This window comes from Eptatretus burgeri, chromosome 1 (genome assembly GCF_056783735.1).
Source record: "Eptatretus burgeri isolate ZD-2024b chromosome 1, Ebu_testis_v1, whole genome shotgun sequence".
Classification (NCBI taxonomy): Eukaryota; Metazoa; Chordata; class Myxini; order Myxiniformes; family Myxinidae; genus Eptatretus; species Eptatretus burgeri.
The window spans coordinates 140,265,819-140,287,194 of NC_140961.1; the positions used below are offsets into that span (position 1 = coordinate 140,265,819).

A 21,376-nucleotide genomic window follows, 5' to 3' on the forward strand; every position below is an offset into this window, starting at 1 on the left:
TCCCAAAATGTTGATGGTCAAGGTCATATGGTGTTCCTAAACAAACATGGCCATCATGGATCGCAGGTAAGTCATGGGAGGTTTACCCTTGTGATCGCAAATATCTATTTTTTTTTTTGTTTTGTTCTTTTTTCGTGGGATTCTCTTTTGCTTTTTACCCACTCCCATTCTTCACCACAAAGTAAATTTTCCTTTTCCTATCAAAGTATTTTTTTTTAAATCGCTGTGGTCTCCACTACTTCACCAGCCCCAATTATTCCCATCTTATTATGAGGTCAACCAGCTTGCATTTTTGTGTTATATCTTTCAAGAATCTGATGATCGACTAAAGGTGGTTTGGGCAGGAATTTGTAATTTGTCAAGGCAATAACACAAAACTTTGCGAAGTACGAGTGGGATCTTTATGGTCCACCAACTAATGTTGACAGACAGCATACCCAGTTTAACGTTGATCCGATGGATGGTGCACACATTGCTGAATCGCCCTGCCTGCGAAACATTTGGGGGACAGTACGGAGCTGGTTCGACATCGGACTACAGGGCAGATAGCTCATAGGTGAGTTGAAGCACAATACCATGCAGTATATGTCATTACTGCTTTTTCTGGCTTAATGGCCACCTCTGTACGAACCTTTTCTTCAATCTTTTCGAGCCAGCCGTAAGGGGAGAAGATGTCAGAATCTCTTCGGTAGGTTAAAGTCAAATTGAAAATTCCATCAAGGTGTTCTGTGATCGAATTTGGTGGAGCCTCCAAGCAAAACCATACCCATCGTTGATCTGGCCGCCTCCTTGTTGGCAATTGGTACCTACATACAACAGGTTATGTGCATGTTACCAAAACCACAAAATGAACTCATTTTAATCCAGCATGTCTGTGCTTTATCATCACAATTTTAAGTCATTCTATCAGTTTATGGGATGAATATCACTATGTGGGAGGAGGGAGGAGGTTGATTAATCAAGAAGATTTGACTCATTGATGATTAATCGTTGATGAAAATTAGTGTGGAGATTAAAAGTGTGGCAGACACAAAAACATCACCAGGCTGTTTTTATTTTCACAGGCAAATACCCGTCGCTGACGGGAATACAAAGGGAGGGGTGGGGGCGACAAGAATGGGGAAAGGGAGTGCAGAGGATTGGAGGAGCGAGGGGGGTGAGGTGGGGGTAGACCGAGGAAGGGAGGGGGAGTAACTGGGTCCTGAGTCTGAGCTCTTATTGTGCTGTTTAAATAACACCAGGTGGGTTGACAGCCTGTCATCCTTCTGAGGTTGGCAAAATGAGTACCAGCTTACTGAGGTAATAAGCCATTTGAGTAACATGTGTCGGAGTAGCGACCTGTCCAGGACTGTGCTAAGTCATCAAATGGAACTGCCTCAGCAGCCCCATGCACCGCATGGCATGAAAGGAATGATTATTATTGTTATTTATCATAACAACCGCAAATTTCTTTAAATTTTCAGATGGTAGTCCAGTTTTCGAAGTTTATTTAGTCCACGAGGAAAAGCAGATAAGGGTCAAGGAGAAATTGAAGATTATCAAGTCTTGTAGAGCACAGGAGCCATTCACAAAAATACTGTATTATGTAGGTGGAGAATCTATCTGATTTAGAAAGTCCTGAGTTATCACAACAGGACTTGCATCATATTTTGTTGCATGCTACCCTGTTCTCAACTATTTGTTTCATTGTCAGTTGACTTTACATGGCCTGTTCCTCTTTTTCACAAGCCCAGGCATCTGTTGCATAAGCCTCGGCACAACATAAAAGTTGCATGAAAAAGAGATAGACAACCTTTAACCACAATGGTTGTGATTAATAAGTTGGTGACAGTTATCTTTAGTGATTGAAACCAGGAACTGGTCCAATACATAATCAGGAGTATCAGTCTTGATAGAATCAGGATCTCGTCAATCACTTGGAATATGTACAGTATCTCAACCATGACAAATCCCACACACTCACCTTGTCTCTCCGAAATAACCGTCTGGCAAACCCTCCCATCCACTTCCTGAACAAAACATTTGAACTTGACGATGTTGTCACTCAAACTTTTGCGCCTTACCATCTGCTATAATCTTTTTGGGCAGACTATATTTCCAAGATGGCCTCCAAAGCCTGCCACCAACTAGGTATCTGTCATCATGCAAGGTCTTTCCTTGGACAATCTGAACTTTTTCAACCGACAAAGCCTTCACTCACACCTTAATGGAATTAAAGAAACCCTCCAATATCATGGGGGTTAGGTTCCCAGAAAATTCCCCTTTTCGAGAGTTGAAACCGCGATCATGGAAACCAAGGGCCAATGGGAAAGCAGGGTTTCGGTTCCTCGACTTCAAGAATATATTGTCACGATGCCGGTGTGTCGTCGGCCGCCAACCGACAGCTCTGAACGGAGCCGCAAGTCGAGTCGGCCCGACCGATCGCCCTGAATATAGATTTCCACCCGGATAAGTCCGAGTCGACGGGTCCTTGTACAAGAATCGAAATACGCCAATGGGAAGATCACGTGGGGTAGGGTCGATTGCCAAACTTCAATGTACCTAAATACCCACGTGATCCAACTACCGGGGTATTCCACCCTCGACGGAACTCGTACGGAACAAACCGCAGAGGCAAGCCTGTCCCGTGCGTGATTCCGAGCGGCTTAATCACCGAGAACCGTCGGTCCAAATGTCCCCCTTTTACGGCAAACCAACGGCTTTCTAACTCCCAACACACGAAATGCTCAGTCAATGAAAGAATCGACGCGACGAGCTGAAAACATTTAACAATTGGGGTATTTATTAATAATAACGGGGAACTCGGGAAGCACGTAAGAGCAGAACTATTCCGACTATACGAAATGCTATGCAAAGATTTACAGCACACAAAGCACTTAACAATTTCCTACTTATTAGACGGACACACGAACACACGAACACACGAACACACACACACACACACACACACACACACACACACACACACACACACACACACACACACACACACACACACACACACACACACACCCAAGTAATGGTGGCTGAGGCCTTTAATAACGGGCTCCAGCTCCGAGGACAGGTGAGCTGAAAACCAGAACCTATCTCGAACCTCTCCACCTCGTGTGGTCTTCAAGTTGTTCGGACCCGGGCTCCAGAGAGAGCGAGCTGGACCCAATCGCCGTGAGCCGCGATCCTTCCCGAGCTCCAGCGAATCCTCCCGCGCTTCTCAACACGTGCTGGTGAGATGAGGCACCAATCTTTCCCGTCTGCATCGCTTCCCTGAGGAACCACCTCCAAGAAGTGGTCGATGAGTCGCACCAAGCCGGGAACCAAACGGAGAACAAAGAGCTCCACGAACCAAGAAGAAGCCACCATTCGCAGCTGGAGCCGAGCAACCGACTCAACTTTCTTCCAAACGAAACAGCTCTCCAAAAAGCCTACCGAGCCAAGCAGGACCCGAAGCTCTGCTGAACAATTCCTCTGCAGAAGCAAAAAGCTTCCGAAGGCCTCAACCCTAACCCAAGTCAAACAGGACCCGAAGGTCTGCTGAACGATGCCCCTCAACTCCCCTCTGACTTCCAACACACAAAGAAAGGATCTCCTCTTTATCCTTCTCCCCCCCTCCCCCCGCGCCCGGCGTGACTCGTGCCCTCGTGATCCATCCCCCGCTCAACCACGGGTGGGAAGGAGTTGTTGACGTCATGAATTACGGGATGGAAGGGCTCTTCTTCCTCTTCGCTGAAGAGGGGGAGAGACGTCTCCATTGTTCATTCCCTAACTATTAAATCGATCCGCAGCACATCTAATCAATTTCTAAACATTTAAACAATGGAAGGTGAGCTATCTCGGGAACAAGCACTTATCGACATGGCTGACGAAAGGAACCTGTATGTTGTGTGCAATCAAATTCCAAATTCATAACACCACCCCTCCCCTTTTTACAGACTCGTCCCGAGTCGTCAAATTTTTGTGTGACCAGCATGTGTAAGTTTTCCCCGAGTACTTTCTACCTTCGGATCCCTGAGTGCGACATTTCTTTATATGTGTCCCAAAAATAAATAACCTAATCCGCTGCATAACTAACTAAGCAAACTCTCACAGACTCATTCGGACAACTTAACTAAAATTGTCGGCGCTAAAACAAATATGCAGGTGAGGTTCCACGTATTTACAATTTTCATTTGACTTATCCATTACTTCACCATGGCCCAGGACTTGTGATCTGTGAAAGGGGAGAAGGTAAAAGTCATTTCAAAGTTCATTGATGCAGGGAAATGGATGGAGATGGTCGCAAAACACAAATGAGCATGATGGATGCACAGGCTGCCTGCAGGGCAGTCCTTGCAAAACTGGATGTTCCTGGTGCACATGGTGATGGATGGACATGGGCAAACGCAAACAAGGGCTAGCAGGCATGGGGTCATGGCAGAGGCAGGCAAACTAGGCATGGCAAGGCAAGCCCATGCAGAACAGGCGGCTGCAGCACAACAGGCCGGCAGGTGAAGCTGGCCGGCCTCTGGTGTGGTTCCATCAGGTCTGGAGGGAGTGCGGTGGTGCCGGCCGCTGTGAAGGCGGGCTCGGACCTAGCCTAATGTCTCTCTCCACTCTATCGCCTTTGCCCGTCTCTGTCCATACCCACTCCCTTAATTTGCCACAAAACACAACAAAATTTCGCCCCTCTTTATTTTTATTATTTTTATTTCCCTTTTATAATTGTCTTCCCTAATCCCCTTTATCGTCATTGTCCAGCTATCCTATCATGTCCACCTAGCCTACTCCCAACCCCTACATTCCCTCTCTGGAGGGGAATAGGGAGAGACTAGCGTCCTGTCTCGAGGCCCAATAAAGCCTCAGAATGGCCTCCTCAGAGTTCAGCGATCTACCAAAGTGAGTCCATCGGCCTACAACGAGCGAAGCGATGGATGGTGCGAAGGGGTACATCTCCTATCTACCCTAACATTCATAAACCTGAAACTACTCCGAGGCTTTCCAAAAACGCCTCACACTTTAAACTATCGGTTCTAAAAACCATGATTCCTGTTGCCTGTGTTTGTGTCCATTATAAATTTGGGCCTTGCCCTCGTTTTCATTCGTGCCCTCGCACAATTTCCTGGCTGGGCAGCGTGGCTCAACTGGCAGGAATTCCACCTCTGCCGAACTCTAACCATGGCATCCCCAGGCCCGCAGGCTGCCTCCAAGCCGAGCTGCTCCCTACAACGCGCGGGGTTGCCCTCTCTGGCATTGCCCCCCTCCGATGCCCATGTGGCGTGTTGATGCCCCGGGTCCCTTTCCGAGGGTCGCCCGTGCCCAGTACACTATCCCGGCCCCTCTTGGGCCCTTGGCCTACTCTGGCCGACTAATCCGGTGCCCGGGGTGCCCACTAAACAAAACTCACCTTTCCACAGCCACGCTCCCAGCCGGTCCATGAACTCTTGCACCCCTCCAAACGGGTTTCATGCCTTCTCTCGACACCAACAACAAAACGATCTCCTTTTAGTAAATTTAACTACCCACTAACTAACATTAAACTGGCCCTGGGGTCACTTGGTTGGGAATCACTCCTCCCCCCCCCAAACAGTCATTTGCACCATGTATACCACATTCGCTCCACTCACACACTTGGGCCCGCTGTCCCATACTAACTCATTGTACACTTCACTCTTTTCCACTCACACCATCACTCTATACTGCCATTCTTCCTAATTAAATCCCCTGACTAACTCGTGCTCCCTCGTCATCCCTTAAAAGTCATGCACGTTCCATTTACTCCACGTAGCTAAGCTACGTCTCCACTACACATTTCCAGTCTGTCCATGTCTCCAAAAATTCCCATTTCCTAAATCTAAACTGAAATCCCTCTAATTAATTCATTCCACGGGCTCCATGAGGCATTGTCACTGCCCCATGAAGCCAGTCAAACTATCGCTAACCCATCTCCCTAACTAGTAGTTCCTGTGCCCCCTAAGCAAGGGGGGTCTTCCACCCCCTGCCTGGGGCTCATGTCCACTCGAAGTGGCGAGGCTTGCTTTTTTTTTTCCTGTGCACACCAGCGCGGCAATTCACAACCTGCCCGTGACGTCATGGCAGCTGTTCGCGCACCTCGTCCCCTTGGACGGTAACATCCGGCAGGGATTCCCTTCTGCCGGATTTCAACCATGCAGCCACGACGTCACTGCGTATCCCAAAGCAAGCCCCGCGTTCGAGGGGTTCCCCACGCGGGCACATGTGCTCTGCCCGTCCGCAACCCACGCCGCGGAATCCCCGATGACGTCACTCGCACCCCGAACCTGCACGATTTGTCGCGCAAGCCGGGGTACGCATAACGCATCGGTGGAGCCGCTTCGCACGCTCTGCGAACATAACGTGCAACGCAGGCCACATGGAGCTTTACAAACACACTCGCCCGGAGAACCCGTCAATCAAATTCACAATCCAGCCTACCTTTTGTCCGTCCGCGGGATCGACGACATGCACCACGTGCGTTTCCGGACCGGATTTCACTCGCGCAGGTGCGCACGTGGCGGCCTCGTGCGAAGCACGGTACGGACCCCACGCGCGCTGCTGTGCCAATCCAGCACGGTCCTCGAAACCACTACGGCCGCTACACGGCCTTTGTCCCTCGTCAGGCACCGTCTTTGTCGCACTTTCACGCGCACATTCTCACGTGCCCTGACGCTCACACGCTCCACCATGGCACTCGGACACGCGGTTGTGCCTTCTCGCATACCAACCGCCACTTCTCTTTCATACCGCGACCTCACACACGGGGTTTCACTCACACACGGCGCTTCTCCCTTAAACACCTTTTCACTCACGCATCGTGCTTCTTCCATACACGGGGTTTCACTCGCACACGGGGAATCGCTTACACCGCCATAACACTTACACACGGGGTTTCACTCACACAATGCGTGCTTTCCAGCACGCATTTCGCCACACTCGTAACCACACACACCGGGACGACCGCGCTGGGGATTTGCGCTACCTCAAGCACTCCCGGGGTCTCCATACCCCCCAAGCTCCACGTGCACCCGTTAACACTCATCCGCTCTACGTCGTTCAGCACGACCGGACTCACCTCGTCACGATCTGCTTCAAGGGAGCATATTTCCTCCCTTTGTTCCTGAAGGAGGCTAACCTGCTGCTTGCACTGGGTCCCAACCCATTCCTTAAGCTCAACTCCATTGTCCTCCACTACCTTCAGGTGTGTGTATTTGTCCTTTGTGTCGTCCACTTCACTCCCTCTCTCCTCTATCTCCTGTGTCTCTGTTATTTCTATTTCCTGCGTCTCTGTCGTCACCGCTACCTCCTTCATTATCTCCTTAGTCTCCACGTGTCTCTCCCTACACGTCTCAGTCACCCCATTTAATTTTTCCTTCTGCGTCACCGTCACTTTCTCGGTCACCTCCACGAGTCTCGCCCAACATGTCTCCCTTATTATTGTGACCTCGCCCATCTCCATTGTGGGACCGACACAATCCACGCTCCCCCTAGCTCGTTCACTCCAACACGTGGCGCCGCCATGATTCCTCTTATGCCCGTCCCGATTGCCTTCAATTCCCCCTTTGTTTCCTGCTGGAGATTCAATCGCTTGTTCTGCATTTCACCCCTCAGTGTCTGCATATTTCCATCCATTTTGCCGTTCATGGCTTGCATATTCCCCCTCATCGCTTGCATCATCCGCATCAACATTTCTCCCACCCGGTTGACCTCACTACCCACCTGGCTCGGCTCGCCTTGGCTGAACATTTTGCGTGCTGGGAATAAAATTTATAACGCTCATAATTTGGGGACACGGGGGGGGGGGGGGTTTGCTCCGTATACCCCTGATCCGACTCCATGAATTTGGCTACGGAGGCGGAGGGGGTCGAATCCCACTTCTGATACCACTGTTGCGTTGACGGTGCGTCGTCGGCCGCCAACTGACCGCTCTGAATGGAGCCGCAAGTCGAGTCCCCCCGACCGCTCGCCCGGAATATAGATCATCGCCCGGATAAGTCCGAGTCAATGGGTCCTTGTACAAGAACCGAAATACGCCAATGGGCAGATCACGTGGGGTAGGGTCAATTGCCAATCTTCAATGTACCTAAATACCCATGTGATCCAACTACCGGGGTATTCCACCCTCGACGGAACTCGTGCGGAACAAACCGCCGAGGCGAGCCTGTCCCGTGCACGATTCCGAGCAGCTTAATCGCCGAGAACCGTCGGTCCAAATGTCCCCCTTTTACAGCAAACCAACAGCTTTCTAACTCCCAACACACGAAATGCTCGGTCAATGAAAGAATCGACGCGACGAGCTGAAAACATTTAACAATTGGGGTATTTATTAATAATAATGGGGAACTAGGGAAGCACGTAAGAGCAGAACTATTCCGACTATACCAAATGCATTGCAGATTTACAGCACACAAAGCACTTAACAATCTCCTACTTATTAGACGGGCCCACGGACACACGTACGCACACACACACACACACACACACACACACACACACACACACACACACACACACACACACACACACACACACACGTAATGGTGGCTGAGGCCTTTAATAACGGGCTCCAGCTCAGAAGACAGGTGAGTTGAAACCCAGAAGCTATCTCGAACCTCTCCACCTCGTGTGGTCTTCAAGTTGTTCGGACCCCGGCTCCAGCGAGAGCGAGCTGGACCCAATCGCCATGAGCCGCGATCCTTCCCGAGCTCCAGCGAATCCTCCCGCGCTTCTCAACACGTGCTGGTGAGACGAGGCGCCAATCTTTCCCGTCGATGCGTCGCTTCCCTGAGGAACCACCTCCAAGAAGAGATCGATGAGTCGCACCAAGCCGGGAACCAAACAGAGAACAAAGACCTCCACAAACCAAGAAGAAGAAGCCACCATTCGCAGCTCGTGCCGAGCAACTGGCTCAACTTTCTTCCAAATAAAACAGCTCTCCAAAAAGCCTACCGAGCCAAGCAGGACCCGAAGCTCTGCTGAACAACTGCTCTGCAGAAGCAAAAAGCTTCCGAAGGCCTCAACCCTAACCCAAGCCAAACAGGACCCGAAGGTCTGCTGAACGACGCCCCTCAACTCCCCTCCGACTTCCAACACACAAAGAAAGGATTTCCTCTTTATCCTCCCCCCCCTTCCCCCACACCCGGCGTGACTCATGCCCTCGTGATCCACCCCCCGCTCAACCACTGGTGGGAGGGAGTTGTTGACGTCAGGAATCACGGGACGGAAGGGCTCTTCTTTCTCTTCACAGAAGAGGGGGACGGACGTCTTCATTGTTCGTTCCCTAACTATTAAATCTATTTCTAAACATTTAAACAATGGAGGGTGAGCTTTCTAGGGAACAAGCACTTATCGACATAGCTGACTAAAGGAACCTGTATGTTGTGTGCAATCTAATTCCAAATTCGTAACAATATCAAGGAAGATTGACGGTAGCCATAACTAAACACATTACATTTGAAACTAGAAGGGCACTTGGTAGAGCACATAGCTCCACCACACAATGCCTGATCCAAGAGAACATATCAGGCCCATTACATTTTTGAAATATCATGCTATACAGTACTATATCGTTTTGGCCCTGTCTCTCAATGGTGAAGAATCACTTTAAAAATTCTAGTCGTCTGATCCAGATCTGGAGCTTCACCAAAATCTAATCAGTTCTTCCTTGTCAAACACCCAACCGGTTCACATAATTTCATCCTGATCTGTCCACAACTTTTTGAGATCTCCTGTACACAGACAAACAAATAAAGAAACAAAATCGACAAACAAACAAACAGACAGAAAGGAGTGAAAACATAACCTCCTTCACCTTTGGTGGTGGAGGTAATAAACACGTTAAAAAAAATAAATAAATATATAAAGTTACAGTTGTGGGGGTAGATGGAGTAATTTTATCGGAAAGCGAGGATAGTATAGAGTTGCTTCGTCCAGGGACGTGTTGGAGACATCTCTGTAATTTAAGTCGGGAAACTAACAGCTTCAGTGCTACGTGTCACCACATGGGGGGGGGGGGTGGGGGCGGGGGGTGGCGTTAATTTGATAGGGATTAATGATAATTTTCCCCAGTATGTGATTAACCCCATGACCTATTCCTATGTTTTTGCATTTACAAGCCAACCATGAAGGAGTTGCGTTTTTATAACAAGCGAGCCAGGCGTGCCGAGCAGGCAGAGGCCCCACCTTCCCGGGTTTTCGAGCGAGAAAGCCATACCTTGGAAGTGGACGGTTGTTCGGTGTGACATCAAGGAGAGATCTAGAGCGAACGCAGGAGTTCTGTGTGAGGGATGCAGTTGTAGACGTGAGAGGAACGCAGCGAGGATGGAGGATCTCGCTTTGCTCTCCTCTTGGCATGACAAAATGGCTTTCCTTCGACGAGTGAAGAAGACTGCATGATGTTTGTGTTCATGCTGAGGCGAATTAGCTCGCGTGGTGGAGCAAGACACTAGCCATTGGCTCTTGTTTGGGTTGTGAGAGACAGACCTCGAAGCCTCGTGTATGTCACCGAAGGGGATGGCGCTATTCTGCAGAGTTCCGCGTATCGGCAAGCTTGATTGACAAAGAAGCCGCACGCTGTCTCTGAGCCCTGGTGTTGAATACCGCTCATGAATTGCCTGACGTACGTTTTTCCCACTGCAAGAGAGTGGTTTGGCACCATCTTGGGTGCGTCTACACATGCAGGATGAAGCACCTCAATTCCAAAGTTCCACAGAGATCATCACTGGACAAGCTCAGTGCCAGAATAAAGGGAGGATTTTCTTTTATTTTGTTTGCCCCTTGTCTGTATTTATGTCTGTGTGTGGAAGCACCTCAACTTTAGGTTTAACTAGACTCGTGAACCCGTTGGATTCCCGTTGTGACAGCGGTTGATGGGAAAAAAAATCATTTCACGAAAAAAAAAGATAGCTCCAGCGAACTATACCGCTGAGGTTGTTTGCATTGATCAATTTCTCCCGAAGAGTACTTGACTGAATCGGGAATTGATTTTTTAATAATTTTTTTCGTTGCCCTATTTCAACGAAACTTGATGCTGCACATTCGCAGGAGTCTGGTAAGCTGGCCCTAAAATGTTGTGCTGTCGTGTACCGTTTTGGCTGTATTTCGGGAACATACAAGATGAGAGTTTTAGTAATACATAGATTTATATCATGTTGTTTATTGCGTTTTAATTATTACCCATGGAAATATTTATATTTTCATGAAATCCCACGTTTATTTTAAGTTGCTGTGTCGATGTATTTGTCGTGGGGTTCAAATGTAAACCCCTTGTGCATCCATCTGTGCCTCCATCGCCCCGCCAGTGCCGCGTCCCACCCCTCCCACATGCGTTATAATCTCTGAGGATCAACGTGTCCGCCTCCTCAGGAAAAGCGCTTGGTGCATTAAAAATAAAGCCTATGCCTCAATTTGTTTCAAGAGCTGTGCATGAGAATGGGGGTTCGAATCTGGGTATTGGAAATTAAGCGTTTTGGCAATAAGGTTCGAATACGGAGTTGGAAAATGAATGTTTGGGAATGAGATTTGAAGGAAAATGAACGTTTAGGAATGAGATTTGAAGGCCAATGAAGTCTACTGACGATCATTGAACCTGGTAATGGTGACCCGTACAGATGCCGCATTTTCTCCTCGAATCAAACGATGAAACAACTCGATATTTTCGCCCAAAATCATTACCTTTCTCCATCTTTTGGTACAACGAACTTTGCCCATCACTTTATATTTGAGCTCATTAAAAACCGTGCACGAAAAACACTATAACGCTTGTAATGGAAGGCAGTCATTCACGCATGGGACACAAAGGATGACTGCTGAGAGGATGAAAATCACTGCTGAGAGCACCCCCTCCCCACCACCCCCACCCCCACCACTCCCTCTCCCTTTGGCCACTTTGTTCATTCCCACACAGTTTACCCACTGCCATACTGTCAATGTGTTGCCCTTTTAATGTCATCTTGTTCTTCAATGAGCCTTGATCTTATGCATCCTGCCAAGAAGAAGAAATTGAAAAAAGAAAATAAAATTTGAATGGCCATTACATTTTTTTTTTTTTCACCAAACCCTTTCCCAAAAATAAAAACACGATTTTCTCTGAGCAATTAATCTTGAATTGTTTGACATATTTAATGGAAAATTGTTTTTATCCACCGCCGCTTGGTGGAAGGGGGATATTGTTCCTTATTGTTGCGGTTCTCGGAACCGCATGCATCCGACAGATAGTGGTCCCAAGACAGTTATTCCATTATTATACGTGTAGATAGTCCCTTCCCTTTTGTCGAGCGGGACAACAGGCACGTGTATTGCAATGATCTCCTAGCGAGGTTTGCTTACATCATTTCTTCTTCATTTCGTCCCAACTCTTCTTTTCTGATTATTTCTGAGGTAAATCTGAGCCACGTGCGCCTTCGCTGTGAGATGGGCCCTCGAGGAGGCCAGGCGTGTGGCGCTGCTGCGAGGAAACGATGACGCGCGAGCATTAACAGCGCAGAGCCCCCGTTCCCAAGCGGGCCCTCAACCCAACGTGTGCGGCGAGTCATACAGTGCACTTGGCAGTTCAGGATTATCGACTCGAGCTTCCGATGATCTGGGGAAGATTGTCGGTTGCATTAAAAAGGCTTACGAATGAATATCGAAGCTGCACGAATGGGGTTTTTCACAACACAGGAAACACAGCCAGCACGACGCCCACGCTGCACAAAACGCGTACGGAGGCCAATAAAGGCGACTCCACGCCACGTTTGGCGGGATGCGAGTGTTGTAGAATTTTGTAGTTTACATTTTAACCGACTCAATGTAAATCCTGTTCCTCAAATGAAAGCCACAATTAATTCACTGTCCACACGGAAAGTACATTACATCAGATAATTTATTTTTTACTTGATACCAAGGAGTACAAGCCACCGAGATGGTAAACATCTCTTATGATTTGCACTAAAACAAGATTACATTTCTTGGTATTTATAAGCTTTCATGGGAGATTGGAGGGGGCTGACAAGCCTTAGGCAAAGAACGCTAAAATGCAATACGTGTCTTCTCGGTGAAAAGCGAATGACTCGATTACGGCAAAAGTTGCTGTTATCAACCAGGTCACTTTGCTCCATAGCAAGACATTCCTTGAATAAACATTTCGGTCAAAAGACTCTTGGCGAAAGGGAGCATAACTGACATTACAGCATAAAAATTAAATTTATAAAACACCAGCAACAATTATAATTGAGAGTACATGAATATAATTATTTTCTCCCACACGAGTGTGCGAAGTAAAAGCGGCGCGTTCCTTTTTAACCAAATATCTGATACATATTGGTGTTTACCCCGCGCGCACACTTGCAGAATCGGGTGAACGTGAGCACTGACCACGTGGGTTTACTGTGCGAAACATGCATGGATTTATCCATAACAATGTACGTTCGGCCTTCGCTGTCAGCAGCGGATTCCCCACGGATGGTGAATATCTTCCCGTCTCTACAGCCAGCGAAGCTGCGATCGAGCAGGGGAATGTTGTACAGTGCGGGCCACGTTGGCGCACGCGTAGCGAGCGCATTGATTAGCGCTGGTCTGACGCCCGAGCGGGCATGCGGGACCCTCAGCCGGTCGTCAGGGCATGGCCTGGGGGTTTTTGCGGGACGATTCACGCGGCAAGTTGGGTGTGGGCGATTCGTGTTATATCGTGGGGTCGCAGCGGAATATTTTCGCTGTCTGGGTTGACCTTGCCGGAAATGGAGTGTTGCGGTTTCCGGCCAAAGTTAGCAGGCCGCGTGAGGGGCCGGGGCCAATTAGAGTGCCTGACTCAGGTGATGACGCTTCGCTTCGGGGTGGCCCCCCACCCTGCGCTGCGAGTCCTATAAATGTCGGAGCGGTCCCTCCGCCTCTCGTCTCTCGTCTCTCGTCTCTCTGCCCGACATCGCCACGACCCGCCTCCTGCTACCTGGACTTCGCCCAAACGACGTTGACCCCATCCGCCAACACTCCATCCACACACTCTGGACTCCGCCCCTTCTCCACTCAAGCCCCTCCTTCATGCCCACGCTCTCCACACGTATTGCTGAAGTCAGAGACGACGCACCAGCTGTTGGGTACCACACCAAGGAGCACCCCCCACCCCCCCCCCCCAATACGTATTGGTGGCGTGCTCATGCAATCAAGTACAAAGGTACCGAGATCGGAGCTTCAACTCCTCTCCCTTCTTGTTTCAACACTTTCTCTTGATCGGGTTTTCTGTGTCTGTGTGTGTGCATGTCCCGGCGGCTGTCCACTTAAGTAAGACTGCAGAAGATCGTTATTGTTGCCATTATTATTGTTATTATTTTCACGTTAAGTCTGCTCTGTGTCCCCTTTTGTAAGTTGCCTGTAAATAAATCATTATTAGGAATGTTCCCAGCTCGTTTTGTAGTTTCTTTCATTGACCCAGCATGGTCCGAATCCTAGCTTAGCCAGGACTTTCTTCCCAACGATCCGTTCCTTTTAGCCATTACATCCTTGGCAGTGTCGCTCGGCTGCATCTGATCCGGTAAAGTGATCCGATTCGGACAAGGCATACCGAGGGCATATTCCCCGATAATTTAATCACGTGATTAATTAGGTAACTCGATAAACCAATGGACGGGAGTACCCTCGGTCACGCTGTGGAGGTATTGGCGTCCACGGTCGGTTAAGCGACTCGCCGCATCACGGACTTATCCGTGTGCGATGGCCTACAATTCCGGGGAGTCCGGTGGGACCCGAGATAGCTTTCCCCCCTCGTGATCTTCTCACCCGACACCCAGCCCGCAACAATATTTACACAAAGAACATGCAACAAACGGTTAACAATTTCCCATTCCATACCTCATGGAATTTGGGTACCCACTGAGCTGTGCATGGTGAAGGATGAAGAAGTCTGCAGCATCCATGTCATTTTTGTTTGTGGATAATATGCAATTGTTGAAGCCATATTTTTGGCAATCATGTCTCTTGATTGTTTGCTTCATTCCCCACGGTATCCACCAAAGAAGTAACAAAATAGGATCATCTGTGGAGCAAAACATCACTTTCACAACAATGTTATAAAAACTACATATTTTATTCTCGAACATTCTGCTTTTAAGTACAATTCCAAAAGCATGGTGAACTTTAACAGGGGAGGCTGGCAAAGGTAAACTCTGCAAGCAAGCCAGCAAGCAAATTTTATCTACCCACATAATGTACATCATAATTGTGATGCTTATACAGTAAATCTTGAAGTGGTAAGTTCTGCAATGTAAGAAGCGTGTGTAAAACCTGTTGCAGGAATTTGAATTTCACTTATTTTATAAACCATTGACGAAATTTGGATAATTTTTACGTGACATTTTTACCTTTGTGGATGAGTGACATCCTAAATGTCATCAAATTTCACAAATTTATCAACATGTTGTAGTTTGTTTTTTTTCAACAAATGTACGTCAATGTTCAAAAATGAAGGGACTACATCTGCCCAGCAACAAAGTGCAGGTCCAAAGTTTCAACCACAAAGTAATCATCTCGGGCTGTCATACATATTTGTGCCCGGTGTGAAGTATCCTTCCAAGGGAGGGAGTGGGGAAAGGTATCACGTGACTGCAGCATGCAGTTGGTGAGACCAAAAAAAAAATTTCCCCTGTTTTTAATGTAAATTAAGAAGTCAGAATAAACTATAACCACATTTGGTAGAACTCACACCTGTGCCAGGTGGTGAATAGTGTTACGTCTGGTGGGGGGGGGGGGTGTATGCATTCAAAGGGTAATTAGGATGTTTAATTGGGTTTTCCATGCTGTTTGAGTTATACCAGGATGTCGATGTGATGAAGTAGGGATTTAGTGGTGATAGATTGTCTCGTAAATGTCCATTTCTTTAAGGGGGAAATGATAATTGTCACGTAATTAGATAGGGAGACGGGTTAGGCTAAGTGTTGATGCGTATTCCATTTTAGTATTTCCTGTAGGCTTGCCTGACGTGACAGAACTGTGCTGCGGATGGCTCCGCCCCCTTGATGACCATTGGCGGAGGGCCGCAGACGGAGGACCAATGAGGCGCTTCGTTGGAAGTTACAAAGACCCTGGAGCACGGGGCGGCCCGATTGGAGGATTGAGAGAAAGGGAGGAGATATACATGCGGATGGCTCCGCCCCTTGATGACCATTGGCGGCAGGCGGAGGACGAATGAGGGGCTCCGTTGGAAGCCACAAGGACTCATGAGCATGAAGCGATCTGATTGGAAAAGAGAAAGAGAGAGAGAGAGAGAGAGAGAGAGAGAGAGAGAGAGAGAGAGAGAGAGAGAGAGAGAGAGAGAGAGAGAGAGAGAGAGAGAGAGAGAGAGAGAGAGAGAGAGAGAGAGAGAGAGAGAGAGAGAGAGAGAGAGAGAGAGAGAGAGAGAGAGAGAGAGAGAGAGAGAGAGAGAGAGAGAGAGAGATAAAAATAAAAATAGCTGACTGAGTTTGACCAGCCCCTCTCGTCTCAGCTCTCTCTCTCTCTCGTGCGCTTGCTCATCCTCATTCCTCGTGCCCTTGCTGTTCCTCGTGCCTCACCTCGTTTGGCTCTCGTGTTCCGCTGTCTCTGGGTACGGGACCGGACGGTGGGCAGACCTGCCTCCCTCTCATGCTCGCTCTGGGCGCATGAACTTTGTTCCCTGGCAGCTGTGAGCGGTTTTGGGCCCACACCACAGGAGGTCGACACCACCAAGAACAACACCACAGTGGCTGGTTGGAGCTCACAGGCCAATAACTACAATTCGGCGCGGAAGGTTTCACGGGACATCTGCAACACCCTGTCTCCTGCCCCTGACAGCTGTAACGCCAACTCGTCCGGCACCCACATCCAATGACGTTTGCATCGACACCACGGGCAAGCCTGACGAACTAGCTACGGGGTGTGTGTGTGTGTGTGTGTGTGTGTGTGTGTGTGTGTGTGTGTGTGTGTGTGTGTGTGTGTGTGTGTGTGTGTGTGTGTGTGTAACTGGCGCCTTCGAGGGTTTGAGATTCGTGTACCGATTTATTTGATTCTTTACATTTTGCTGTATATCGATTGAAACTGTTTGTGTTTTCCCCCACGCCCGAATCCACACCACCCTTCGTCGAATCGCCCACGGATCCCTCCTCTTGCCGAGCCTTCTTATCGCTCTTGTGTATAAATAAACGTTATTAACTCAGTAAAAAGTGACTCGTGCCACCTTCCTCGTCCCGTTTGCTATAGATCGATAAAAACCGCCACCCTTGGATTGTAAAAAATAAATAAACCGCCTCCATCTTTTCGGCTCATCTTACGTTGGTGGGACTGTTCAAGTCCCGTGAACATCACAGTAGTTTACGTTTTGTACCCCACTTATAGGCTGGATATGGTTCCGGTCCTGAATCCAAATAATCAGCTTGATCTTGTCACCTCACTCACTCATCCACAGAGGTTTGTCATAACTCGTCCACAACTTTTGATATATTGTGCTATATATCGTTTTTGTCCCCATCTCTCAATGGTGAAGAATAAATTCAGAATTAAATTCTCCTATCAGGATTTGCATTTGGATCTTTACCAAAATCAAATCACTTTGTCCTTGTCACACACCAAACCTGTCCAACATGTTTCATCTGAATCCATCCCTAACAATTTGAGATATGAAAAACTAAAGAAAAATGAAAAATCCCCAATCGCAACTCAAAGTGCTGTGGCGCTCAGATTTTAACACATCCTCAGGGTAGCATTTGCAGTTAAGCAGACCAAATTTCGAGGTTATATCTCAAATAATAAGGAACATATGGAAGGCATCATCTTAGCCAATCAAGAATAAGATATAATTGCTTATTTTTAATTGTTTGTTTTTTCAAAACACGGAAATGAACACCTAACTTGTTGATATGAATGTCCAAACAATCGTCCTTTTTTGGTGTTTACAAGTACAATGACGCAAATTATGTAACTATGTTTATTAAACATATTTTTAGCCCCCATTAGACTGAGTACGAAAGGGGGGCTTATGGATTTGGTTGTGATTTTCGTGTCTGTGCATGTGTGTGTGTGTGCACGTGTGTCCGCAACCATATCTCGGACATGTATGGACTGATTTTATTCATTCTTGGCACAAAGACAACACACGACAGTATACAAATGGATGCCATTTTTTCGACATCAGATTCAAGATGGTCGACTGGTGGCCATTTTAGTTGGAAAAAAAAAAACCTGTGTCGAACACGTCCTCAACCATTTCTCGGAGATGCATTTACCGATGTTGTTAAATTTGGCACCCAGATAATTAATTGCATCTTCCCAGGACAATGTACTCCAGGACATCTGCGCAGGATTGAAAGTCCAATGGCTGACATGTGCACATCTGTTTCGTTGAAATCAGATCCAAGATGGCGGACTGGTGGCCATTTTGTTACTTAAATGTGTCCCCAAGCATTTCTCAGACGAGCATGGTCCGATTTTGGTCAAACTTGGCACAAGCACTGTACATGATGGCATACCTGTGCCTCTCTCTTCGTTTTGCAATCTGATTAAAGATGGCCGCCTACTAGACTGGTGATCGTTTTCATTGTACATAAATATGGGCTGGTCCTTTCACTCCAAACAGCAAAGTTACTAACACAATGGGGGCTATGACGCTCTGTCTTTTTTTACTTGTTTCAAAATAGTTTACCTCAAGAAAGATCACTTAAGGCAGTGTATAAATCAGACACGTTCCCAGTTTCTTTTTACACTCCAAACCCCCATTCTCATTACGATACGGACAATGTTTCTTATTTTTATGGAACATCTGGAAAATCGGGTTAGAGTTATTTTCATTTCCTCGGTGCAGGATTGTTTACTTCTGTCCATCAATCCTTTACGATTACCTTCCTCACGGTTGCACGACGGTACGAGCATTTTTGTGGGAAAACAATTAGGCCAGTTTACTATAATATGTGCGGATTCTTGCTGTTGTGTACTAAAGGTTTTACTGGATACTTTTTATTTCTAATGCACCTTAAAAGTTTTACTGTGCACTAAATTTTGCTGGACTCTAACCAGAATCGGGCCGAGTCCGAGTTCTTGGCATTTAGAATAAATTCTTAGCATAATAAAATAAACAAGAGCGCAAGTGAGCACAATATACGCCCGGAAAAGTCTCTGTGACACACACACACACACGCATGCACACACAATTATATATTCAAACACGTCAATTTATGAAGAACAAGAAGATACATACAGAATTGTGCTACAACATGGAAAACAGCATCCTGGTTGCCATGGCAACCACTTTAGATGACGAACGTATGTCACAACACACCGTCTCCACAGTCTGTACCTATGTACCAAATATGAAACGTGAAAGTTGAAAACTTTGGGAGTAAGAGTATGGACGGACGGACGACCGGTATCACATAATATGCCCCGATATATATATATATATATATATATATATATATATATATATATGTATATATATATATATATATATATATATATATATATATATATATATATATATATATATATATATATATATATTGTTACGGATTCGCGCCCGCCGGCGTGCTGACGGCCACGTAACTCGAATCGCGGCACGTCGCCCACCGGACGGACAATCCAGTCGTGACCCTCTCGGACTAACGCCGGGAACCAGTCACGGGTGGACCTTTCGGTCTCACCGCGATCGAGCCAATCGGCCCCCGCGTGGGATAGGGTTGCTCGCCAAATTCGACCTACCGAAGTACCCACACGGAGGGTAGACTGGGCGATCGCACCTCGCCGCAGGTCGACTTCGGACACGGGCCACTTAAGCGACCCGTTCCGTACTATCGGGATAACCGAGCGGTGTTATCGTCGGCCTCGACGGTTCGATTAATTATCGGGCGTATTCAGCCCACTACCAACCCTTTACGTGAAGCAAGATGAGGATTCAATGAGAGAAATGACGAAGCGAAGCGGGAAAGCAGTTCAACATAAAGCACATTTATTCGCGATGAACGGAAAGCACACATATACAATTCCACCAAAAGCACATAGAAAAGAAGAGAAACACAATGCAATTTTACACAAAAAGCAAATGTAAAAGCGAAGACACAATGCAGAGCTAATACCGACTACCGAGCACACGGCAACACTTATACAATTCTACTTCACAGACGGCGCCGACAACACATACCCAAAACCAAGAAAAAGAACACCCTCAAGGATGAGGCGGGCCTGAGGCCGAGACCGGGTCGGGCCTACCCGTCTGGTGATGAGACGCGGAGCGGCGATGGTGCCTCAACTCCGCGGGCCTCGCGGGCAGTGTCTGGTAGGGGGTGGGAAAGGGGCCCCCTTGGTCGCACTATCTCAGCGCGGGGGGAAACAGGAGGGGGTTGCTGATGCTCGGGGGAAAGGAGGATTTTTACTCTGCCTCGAGTCCCGCGACGAGCGTCTCCACCTCGACCAGGTCGCGCCGTCGGCCTCCCTGGTGTGCAGCTCCCGGCACGACGCGAGCACCCCCTCGTCTGCCCTCGCCGCCTCTCCACAGCTCCGTCCTCTTCGCTCCGACTCCAACGCACACGACGACGACGACGACCAACTCCTTCTTGCTTCTTCTTCCCAACTCCACCGACTGCGAAGTCTTAACTCTCTCGACTGACGAACGCGGTCGCTTCTATAAGCCCCGTGGCTTCGCTCTCTCATCTTTGACCCCCTGCCTTCGACCTTTCACCTCGCTCCCCATTGGCCCGAGAAAAAGTGGGCGTGAATGCATTTTGATCCATAAATTTGCATATAGCGACCGCCCTCCAACGCCCTGGAGGCGGGGCCAAATCGCCCCTCGCTCACCGATTGGACGGCACAAAAGTGGGCGTGTGTCGTTTTTGATCCGTTTTTGGAGCGGAAAATCCGTGATTTTGTACACGCTGTTCGGCGCGCGCCCTGCACGAGTCCAACACCGGTACCCACAAGCGGCGCAAGAACGGTGGCGATGCGACGGTTGCGAGGTGTGACGTGAAGCGGCGCCGCGGTGGGTGGTTGATGTTGTGGTTGGTGGTGGTAATCATGGCGGTTGGTCCAAAATAAAGATAGTAAAAGAAAAACGGCTATCCTGAAGAGTCGCAGCACGCATGAATGACATGTATTCCCACTAGACAACGGGTTTGGGCCTAACTACACATATACTTACCGAGATATCTCACCTCAGGGACCTGAATGGTGGTTTGCGAATTTGGTAACCACAACAATATATATATATATATATATATATATATATATATATATATATATATATATATATATATATATATATATATATATATATATATATATATATACCGGGCGTTTAAAAATGACCACCTGACGCTTGACTTTGGATGGCAGCAAAACATTGGGAGAGTCCGGTGCCTCTATCGGCCAGCCTCAGGCCAAAAAACAAAGCATGAGGAGGCGATGCCAGGCCAACAGGGCT

General features: G+C 47.9%; 1 protein-coding gene across 2 annotated transcripts in view; it reads right to left on the reverse strand.

Moving 5' to 3' along the window:
- LOC147035620 (alpha-(1,3)-fucosyltransferase 7-like) overlaps positions 1 to 21,376 on the reverse strand; it is a 37,129-nt gene that overhangs the window by 3,140 nt on the left and 12,613 nt on the right. For both annotated transcript variants that reach the window (XM_085845378.1, XM_085845374.1), the window contains exons 3-4: positions 14,812 to 14,995; positions 632 to 806 (exon numbers count right to left, since the gene is read on the reverse strand). In XM_085845378.1, coding sequence (XP_085701504.1) covers positions 632 to 806; positions 14,812 to 14,995 — 359 coding nt within the window. The remainder of the gene's footprint in view (positions 1 to 631; positions 807 to 14,811; positions 14,996 to 21,376) is intronic.